The sequence below is a fragment of the Aptenodytes forsteri genome, unplaced genomic scaffold (genome assembly GCF_000699145.1).
Source record: "Aptenodytes forsteri isolate BGI_AS27 unplaced genomic scaffold, ASM69914v1 Scaffold563, whole genome shotgun sequence".
Taxonomy (NCBI): domain Eukaryota; kingdom Metazoa; phylum Chordata; class Aves; order Sphenisciformes; family Spheniscidae; genus Aptenodytes; species Aptenodytes forsteri.
The window spans coordinates 388,325-397,972 of record NW_008795318.1 but is presented as its reverse complement, the minus strand read 5'-3'; the positions used below and the strand labels follow the sequence as shown (position 1 = coordinate 397,972).

The following is a 9,648-nucleotide window of genomic DNA, read 5'->3' as shown; positions in this document are numbered from 1 at the left end:
ATAATTTGATGACTTTCCTCCTCCTAGGCCAGCAAACAGGTAGGCATGGTCTACACGCACCAGGTAGCCGTACCACATTTTATATCAGCTAAAAGGAACACCACCCCCAGGTGTAGGAGAGGAGGCGCACATTAGAGCAAATCCAGTTTTATAGCCCTAGGGCTAGGGCTTCTCCAAAACTGATTTGGAAAGCCAGGGTATTTTTAGGCACTGGTTCTTCCGGGAGGAGGGTGGAAAAGGCACGCTCTCTCCAGCAGACACACTAATTCTGTACAAATCCACTGCTTTGGGTCATCATGCAGCAGAGCCCCTGCCCACAACAGCAGGGAACTTCACAGTTTCATCTCCCTTCCACCCCCCCTTCCTTGTTAGGGTCTAATTTCTTTTTTTGTGAGGAGAATAAGTTGTTAGGGTCTAATTTCTTTTTTTGTGAGAATAAACTTTCCTCTATTTTCTTGAGAGAAAAAAGTATTTTGGATAAAACATTATATATATCAAGCCATATTCCATGCTTCTCTGATCTCTTAGATAAAAACAAAGAGGTAAGTCGGACACTTTCTTCAGGGGAAGATGGCACACGATGGTGCCCTCAAGCCAGGTGTAAGAACTCAACTCTTCTGCTGCGTTCCACCTCTAACAGAGTAGGGCAGGTTGGCTGAGACAAGGACAACTGAGAACAAAGCAAAACCAAACCCATGAAATAAAACCCACACAGGAAACGCTGCTTCAAAATTTCTATATTATTTACTTTTAAGCAACAGTCCAGCTTTGTGAAATTACAACACACACTTTAAAGGATGAGATTTTCACCTCATGGTCAAGCACCAGCATGATCATGCACAGCATTGAGTCAGTTGTAAAAAAAATGCCCCGTAATTTTTATTTATATGATCCACTCCACCTTTACTGAATAAAGTCTGAATAAATCCCCTCCTAGCATTAGGCCAGGCGGCTCTGGTCATCAGCCCTCTGTTTGGCACATACCCTGCTTCGTAGTAGTCCAGTATCAAGATTTTTTGATTTATTTTTTTTAAAGGCAGCATGGTGTACACTAACCACTTTATGATTTATATGGCACAGCAGGGCTCAAGGCATTTACCACATGCAGTCAATGAAGCCTTTTAGATCCCCAAATCCCACATGTGGAGGGACTGCTCTTGCTGATTGTTTGCTGGCCTGTTTAACCAGGATTCTAGACCCTTGTAAAGCTAAGGGGTTCTAAAAAATCTCAGTACAAAAACCCTCTAAGCACACTTAGAACCAATCTACTCTCCTTTGAATTACATCACTATACTTCATAAAGCTTTCCCTCAAGTCTATTACTAGAAAACACTCATGTCACTTCCAGTAGATCTGGGGGAAACACAGGACAGAAGTGGAAAAAAACCCTTGATCTCAAAAAAAAAGATGGAGTACATAAAGTGCTTCTTTTTAATTAAAGAAATTTGAGATGTACAGTCAGGCTCAAGTTGTGCAGTTCACAAGCATGGGGGAAAGAAACAGACACGAGTTCGAAACAGTCAGGAAGGGAAAGGTTTAACCGAGGACTAGGCTGGACTTGCCACCGGGTGGATTTCTCCTGGACGGTGCTGGTGCTACTGGGCTAGGAACAGGTGCAGCAGGCAGGGATTTCTCTTCATTCTGACCTGGGGCAGCTTCTACATCAGCCTCAGTGTTTTCTAGAAGAAAAGAAGCTTTTAAAGTGTTTGATGTGGATGATGAAAGCCAGATGTTTCGCTGGCTTATACAGAAGATCAGCTCCTGTAAGTTCTCTCCAGGCTTACAGACACACTCAGAGTGCTGCTGTGACCTGCCAGCAGGACAGACTTCAGCCCTCTGAAGTGTTTTTCAGATGAACTCTGGTGCCTTACAGTTCAGTTTCAGGCATTCAAGAGCCACATTCACTCAGCTGCTATTAGAGGACCCCAGCAATATTTTTTTTTTTTTTTTAATGACAAGCAGCTTAAGTCTTGTACATATTATTAGTCAGCATATGACTATGACAATTGTATCTCAAGTCTGAGCAGGTGCTGGAAACCAAGTCACAGAAGCACCAGTACTTGTAAGCAAGAGCTCAGATTCAAACTACATTCCCAATTTCGTAACTAGGGGGAAAAGGATCTGACACACTTCTGAGGCTTCACACAGAACAGACTAGGGACTAGCCATGCATGGGTAGGCTCTGATCATACATTCCCTGGAAAGCACATGATAGTTTCATCTAGTTTAAATACTTGTGAACAACCGCAAGTGAAGACAGGACACAGAAGGAATTCTTCACAGGAAGCACTTCAGATACTGTAGCAAATAACTAATGTACCTGCTTCACTGACAATTAATTCATGAGCACAACAAGTATATTAGCACCTCACATTGTTATAGATTAACACAATTATGAGCCAAAGGCCCAAATCAGCACCAAGTAGCCCTCTGACACTTGGTGGGGCGAGTGGAGTGGAGCTTCACCACCACCTCTGTGAAGATGTACTTCATCTGGTTTTTTTAACAGACCTCTTAGTTTCATCTAATGATCGCTAGTTCTTGCTTTGGAGGATCCGGGGAACAGCTGCACATTCACCTTAACCTCCACCTTCATGATTTAGTAAATCTTGATAGTGTTCCCTCTCCCCCAGCCTTCTCTTCACACTGAAGAGGTACAGCCATTTTAGTCTCTCCTCATAAGGCAGCTGCTGTACCTCTTACCTTTCCCATTACCTTCCTCTGCCCCTTGTTCACCTCCACTGCAACCTTCTGGCCTTTACATTTCAAGGACTGTATACATGATTCAAGATGTGGGCATATCATTGTTTATAGAGCCAAAACAATGTCTTGTTTCCCATTCTCTCCCTGATGATATTCAACATTTTGCTGGCACCTCCAAACATTTCAGAGAACTTCCAGTAATAAGACTCAGGGCAGATCCTGGGAGTTAACTGCTGCGCAGAGCTGAACACAAGACTGGCATGGATTAGGTGTTGGGGTTCTCCCCCCCCCCACATGCATTACTTTAGACTTACTTATATAAAGATTATTCTGCCACCTTTTTACCTGCCTACCTTGTTTAAGTTGAGTCCTTCTGACAGTTAGATTTTCTCACCATCAGCACATTTGGCTACTTGAAAGAGCTAATATTACCAACAAAATTGGAGATGTCACTGTTCATTACCTTTTCCAGGTCACAGATGAAGGCACTGAGTAAAACTAGTCCCAGCATCACTTCCCATGGCTCATTTTTCTAACCTGAAAAGCAATCACTAAGCCCTACCCTTTGCCTCCTATTCTTTAGCCACCTTCCTATCCACAGGAGCAGCTTTCCTCAAATCCTGTGGCAACTCAGTTTTTTGTGGGTTTGGGGTTGTTTTGGTTTTTTTGACTTTGGGGTGGTTTTTTTGTTTTGTTTTTAATAACCTTTGATGCAGAATTTTATCAGAAACACTGAAAACCCACTCAGTTCACTGAACCCCCTGTATCCATGCTTATAATAATATCAAAGAACTCCAGCAGCTTAGTATAGTCTCCATGCAGTCAGAAATAATCTACAATAGAGATTCTCTGCTGTATTCATTAACCCACAGGCACATCTGAACAAAACAGTTAATACAAAGTTCTAAGCTTGAAGCTTCTGTAGCTCATGTGTACCACCGCCTGCTTACTCAGCAAGCAGCCATGCCCGATGTTCGTACAGCGCTAAATGCTCCATTGTCTGTGCCTTCAGCAGACAGTCCAACTGCTGTGCAGTACTCAGGATGATGATCTGTCCACCAAATGCCAGGCTCCACCTTCCTGTGTATCATGTAAAGTCAGTCATCATTGGTGACAGTCAATTGAGTGTTGTTTCCTTCTCCTTAGCTAGTCACATTCATTAAGTACACAGTGCTAACTGAATCACAAAAGAAACAAGAACTACTATCACAGGAGACTTTGAGGAAGTTTCTATAGCATTTAGAGGCTCATGTAGACAGCTGATACGCACATCAGTACTTCCCACATAATCAAGGTATAAATAAGTTTGCTAACCTAATAAAGTGGTAAATGCAACAGGATCACATCAAATGTTAAAGTTCTTCCCTTATCAGAAAGGGTATAATCTCTGAAACAGCTTTCTACCGAGTATACTGCAAGCCATTGGAAACTTTGATGCACCGAAGGGAACTACAGCTTCCAAACAGTAAGCAAGAACACTGCTGCAAAAGGAACAAGTTTTCTTCCCCTAGACAGACATGATTAAATAAATACGCGTATCCCACCTGACACCTACTTGGGGTTTTATACTCAGTTACATACAGAACATAATTTCCAAATTCAGAAGAACAAACATTTTTTAATGATGGAAACCTATTAAGAATCTAGTTATGCTGTGAACTCGTAAGCAGACAGCTTTTATTTGGAGGTGTATTCATTCAGCCCCTTTCAAACCCCAGAGACAGCTCTACAACATCAAGTACAAAATCACATGTGCAACAGGTGGGATGTTCACCAGCTCACGTCTGCCATCTCACACAGCAGGAATATCAAGTGGTGGAGTGACACAGCTAGCTCAACAAGACTCTGCTCCATTAAGCTACAATACCCAAAGCTATCAACACTAGAAATTAATTTAACAATTCATTAAAATTCTCAGGTATCTGCCACAGAAACCACATCCAGGAAGCATTAACTTTCTACTCCTTCCTAAGTACCATCATTGGAAGTTTAACATTCAAACCTTTGCCTGTCATCTTTACTTCATCTTGACCATCTTAAAAAACTTAATTTTTAGTCATGGCCACAACAGTAAACAACCCTAGTTACTTTCCAGTAACACTTTTCTTTTTTTAAAAGCCACCTCCCACCATACATTTACTTGGTACTTGATAAGAACTTCCTTCACTGTCACCTACCAGAAACAAAGCAAAAGTCAACGAATATGACATCTGTGAAAATGGGAACTTGTTCTAAGAGTCAGGAATATAATTTTGTACTCAAAGTTTCAGTCAGCTGTTGCTAACCCAGGCAGCCCTATTTCTGCTTCCTCCCATCCCATCTCTTCTTGCTTCACCACTGCTTGCAGGCTCTCACCTGACCCCACGGTGAGCTGGTTTAAACAAACACCAGGAGAAGCAGCAGAGCCCTTAGATGAGTTTAGTCTGTTATCAGACCACATCCTCCTACTTGAGGCATAAACCCTGAATGCCTACAGTGCCCATTAAGATCAGACAGACATGGGAAAGAAATACTAAAGAAGCCTGTGTAGTTTGATTAGAAGCAGCCTGCTAAAGAAGCAGAGACTTATTTTGGGAACAGATACCACTTAGATGTAGTTAAAAACATTCTGGAAAAACTCCCACCATCCCAGCAGGTCTTTTCAGGACATGGAACTGCTAATGGCTTTAATGATCTCCCACAACCCCTAGGTGTTGAAAGTAGCACCTAGAAAGTACCTGGTCAGCATACGCATTCCTCTCATCAGGAAGTAAGCTATTCTTAAGGTGAATCTTACAAAGGAGAGATTTCCAGCCTCAGAGCTAGAAAAAACACTTCAAGGTTAACGTGCATGCTGCTAGGGGAAATGCCTCTGTTTACATGAAATTTGCAGTATGCATATGAACTTCCTTGGCAAAAATCAGCATTTAAAAAGCAACAGGAATTTAAAAGCTAGTTAATGCAGACACTTGCAGAGGCAGTAGCTGGTTTTGATTATTTCTGTGAATGTACTGTTTGCTGTATGAGAAGACAATAGGAAAGAAGTAAATTGCTAAACTAAAATCCATTAAGCTACTATAAACAGCAGTATAGTCTTTCAATCACTGAACTCTTTGCAAGATGGTATCCACCTTGCCTTCTAGTACTTAAACAAATCTTGACACCAACTGCTGCTGGCAAAATAAATGAACAGGACTGTTCTCATTTTTAACCTGATGACTAACAGGCACTCTGCCATTTCATTCCATATCCACACTTCCACTGAAGTAGTCAGGTCACTTTATTGATTCAATGGATTCAAGGGGGCAGCCCCAAGCTGTCTCTCTCCTAATACATGACCATTTATATATCCTATATCTTCTATTTCAAAAGTGCCTAACTGCAAAAGGCTTTTACTAGAAGAGTCTGAAGGAGTTACTCACCAGAAGTTTCACCACCACCATCTCCTCCCTAGAAGAGAGAGAAACACATTATATCTCACATTTCACAATGTATTTCCCCCTCCATCGAGAGGGTACTCAACACTCCACATTATGACCACAGAGGTCAGGCACACCGCTCTACCTAGCAACACTTTGAGTGACAGACCCAATGAAGCGCTTTTAGACCAGCAACTGGCTCTTAGGGACAGATATCAGAGTGGCATGGTGGGTTCTGCATATATATTTCTGCAGATTAATATTATGGGTTTGTAAGCACTGAGTCTTACAGAGTGATTAATTTCATCAGCTATTTATTTACCTAACATCCTTTTAAAAGAAGTTTAAATAGATACTACTGAAGGAATTCTGATGACCTGTAACATGTGGCATACTTATTATTCCCACACTGTGAAGGATGCGGGTGGGCAAGAGCACTTTATTATAAACAGCATCCTTCATGAGGCAGCACTGACAGTAACCAGAACATTGTAACTGCCGAGCAGTAGCGACAAGAAAGTTATACTGTAAGCAATTAGCAATAGTTCAGTTTCCCCTCCTTTCTATTAAGCGACTCTTTCCCGCATCAAACATTTATCTGTTAGCAAGGCCAAGAGCATTTGTTCTATCCAGGATACTTGACTTCATTTATGAAATACAGATCAGTTTTTTGCAACACTACTGATAAAGTTTCCTTCACTAAACAGTTAAACATTCTTTTCATACTGAATCTGTTCACAAGCTGCAACTTGACACAAAGATACAGAAAGTCTTCCAGCAGCATCCAAGGCTCCTCAATGGCATGAGGTTTTATCAACTTTCACAGATTTAACATTGTTAATTACATAGTGAAACTGCAGTCATCAGGATATAAATGCACAGACACTCAGGCAAATATATTGCCTTAAGTCTCAGACTGGGCTACAGTACATTAGCTCCAGCTTCTGTTGTTTGTAGCTGGAACTACTGCATAAAATTAAAAGTATTCCGCATTGGAAGAATCTGTTTGCAAAGCTGAGAACCATAGTATTTAATACAATTAAGGAGAAAATAGAATTAGACTAAACAGTTTATTTTTGTTTTCTGTGGTAGCAGCTATAAATTTGATCTCACTTATATTTGCTAAATTGGAGCAAGACATTTTCTGCAACAAAGAACAATTTCATGGCTCAAAGCGCCTATTAACAAAAATGGGTTAAAGTGATGATCAATGCCAATTATCAAAATAAAACTTGCTGTTTATAACCCATGATGCAAAAGGTATCTGCCACAACATTTGAGATCAACAATTTACCTACCCAGTTCTTTTCAGAAAAACCTAAAGCTCTCGCTTTAAAGAACAAGGTTTCTTTTTTTCCCCTCTAGAATTTTTTTTTTTGGAAGTGCAGTCTACCCTAGATTCCTGTTTTTCTAAGTTCAGAGGAATTGTTACTCTTCATCCTGGTTTTCCCATTAAATGGAATCCTACACCAAGCAAACCCCACGTTAACACTACAAATCATGCTCTCTATTGCTACCAAGTAGACAGTTTATATAGAAAGTAACACACCTGATGGTATTATTAAAGACAGTAACAGAAATAAAACAAGCATTCAGGCTACTGAGGTAAGTACTTGTTGGGATGTAAAACCAAATCCTTTGTCAGTCAACAGATCCACACAGTTTGTTGTGGGTAACTATTTGTAAAATCTGTTTAAAACACACAATTACACACACACACACACACACACGGCTGAGGCTAGATTTCACACCACTTCATTACTGTCTCATCAATAAGAAGAGTTAAGAGCTCTAGAAAGTAGTCCTTTTAGAAAAATCCAGCCCTTCATCAACATACTGTAAGACTATCCAGGTGGAATAGAGAACCTTCAGGAAAAGAACAGATTCAAGTCCTACAATGCTTCCAACAGTGTGAGCATCAGTGATAAAACCATCACACACAGAGCGTGAACTGTCCCATTATCAGGCTCTTTGTAGTTAATGTACTGACCTTGGGATCTACAAAGTCTCCACAGTTTGCATCAGTTGAGTTTCTTCTTTGTGGTCCAGATGATTCACAGTCTTCTCTGATTTCACCTGGCTTAGTCCCTACAAGCAGAGATTGATTCTAATCAGGTTGCAAGATAAACTTACTGGGAAAGCGGATCATAAATAGTCAGGGGTTTTTGGGGTTTGGGTGGTTTTTGTTTGTTTTTAAATTAAAGCTTTACCATTCTAAGATGTCCTGGTCCTTTAGATACTGTCTCACAAATTACTGTCTTACAACAGCATCTCATGCAGTCGAGGGTGCCATTTAAACAGATGAAAACTAGGGTCCCAAGGCCATCCATACTGGAAGTGCTTTGCCAAAATGGAAGCCTAATCCCAGCTGTGAGTACAACGCAAAGCTAAACTTCCTTTGATTAATCAAATCAGTGCTACTCCAAATACTAAGAGACAAGTTCACCTTACTGTGATTTAACTTGGAGAAACTGCATCCAAAATACAATTCGCTGCTTGCAACATCTATGCCCAAGACTTGCATTAAAAAAAAAAAAAAAACCCCTCTGGAAGCAACTCAAAATGAGAAATAAAAAAATCCCATGCAAGTAGACATCATTTATAGCCCTAAACTATCAAGTAGGAAGCGAACTCTGGTTTCCACACCGAGCCACCGGCAGCTTCAGGCTGATACAAAAAATGAATTAATGCATGTTAGCAGATCTGGAAACAAAGAAAAAAAAAAAAAAAAACCCTCTGGAAGCAACTCAAAATGAGAAATAAAAAAATCCCATGCAAGTAGACATCATTTATAGCCCTAAACTATCAAGTAGGAAGCGAACTCTGGTTTCCACACCGAGCCACCGGCAGCTCCAGGCTGATACAAAAAATGAATTAATGCATGTTAGCAGATCTGGAAACAAAGCACTACTTTCTTACCTGATGATTTAGCCCAGGAAGGTGGGTTTTCTTCAGGAGTTCCGAAGATGCTGGATGCCATTTTGTTCCTTCGCATGGGTTGTTCTTTTGGTTCGTCAAAACCCAAGGAAAAGTTGGACCCACCACCAGGAGGACGCAGCACTCTGGAGAGAGAGTCAGCTTTACAACCTTGCGTGTACCATTACTAAGCTGCACTCCAACATATAAAACAAGACTAATAAGCCAAAAGATCATTGTTGGCTCTTGTAATGGGCAGTCATACAAGCTAAATTCTGTCCAAACAGAAACTACGCAAAATGACTGTATTATGCATTGGCTTTTACTAAATGACACAGACTGTTAAGTCTTCAGCGCATAACTTGAACTATAAAGGTAAGCTGCCTGCCAGCATTCAATCCAGGCACTGTATCTCCACTACTCTTGCTCTTTAGCAACACTTACAAAAATAAAATGCACTCTACTTGTGCCCTCGCTTTACTAGGTGTCAACAAGAGCTGCGGCTACCAGTCTTCACTCTGAGACAATTTAAAAGCCGGGGGGGGGGGGGGGGGGAGGGGGGAGGAGCTAAAAAAGCCACTCTCCATCACTTACCAGCAGTCCTGATAACTCCCCCCTGATAACGGGCGAG

The 9,648-nt window shown here is 41.0% G+C and overlaps 1 protein-coding gene across 1 annotated transcript; it reads right to left on the bottom strand.

The window, feature by feature from the left end:
- Positions 1-721: 721 nt before the first annotated feature.
- Positions 722-9,180, bottom strand: HN1 (hematological and neurological expressed 1). The gene is made up of 4 exons (XM_019472182.1): positions 9,021-9,180; positions 8,092-8,189; positions 6,105-6,132; positions 722-1,679 (listed from the first exon to the last, which is right to left on the bottom strand). Exons 1-4 carry the CDS (start codon positions 9,094-9,096, stop codon positions 1,537-1,539), a joined length of 345 nt encoding a protein of 114 aa, XP_019327727.1. The 5' UTR covers positions 9,097-9,180; the 3' UTR covers positions 722-1,536.
- Positions 9,181-9,648: the final 468 nt, after the last annotated feature.

Coding starts and splice junctions, on each gene's coding strand:
- HN1 (XM_019472182.1), bottom strand. CDS start 9,096: ATGCGAAGGAACAAAATGGCATCCAGCATCTTCGGAACTCCTGAAGAA. Junction 8,190..9,020: donor TTCCTGGGCTAAATCATCAG/GTAAGAAAGTAG, acceptor CTCTGCTTGTAG/GGACTAAGCCAGGTGAAATC. Junction 6,133..8,091: donor GAGACTTTGTAGATCCCAAG/GTCAGTACATTA, acceptor TCTCTCTTCTAG/GGAGGAGATGGTGGTGGTGA.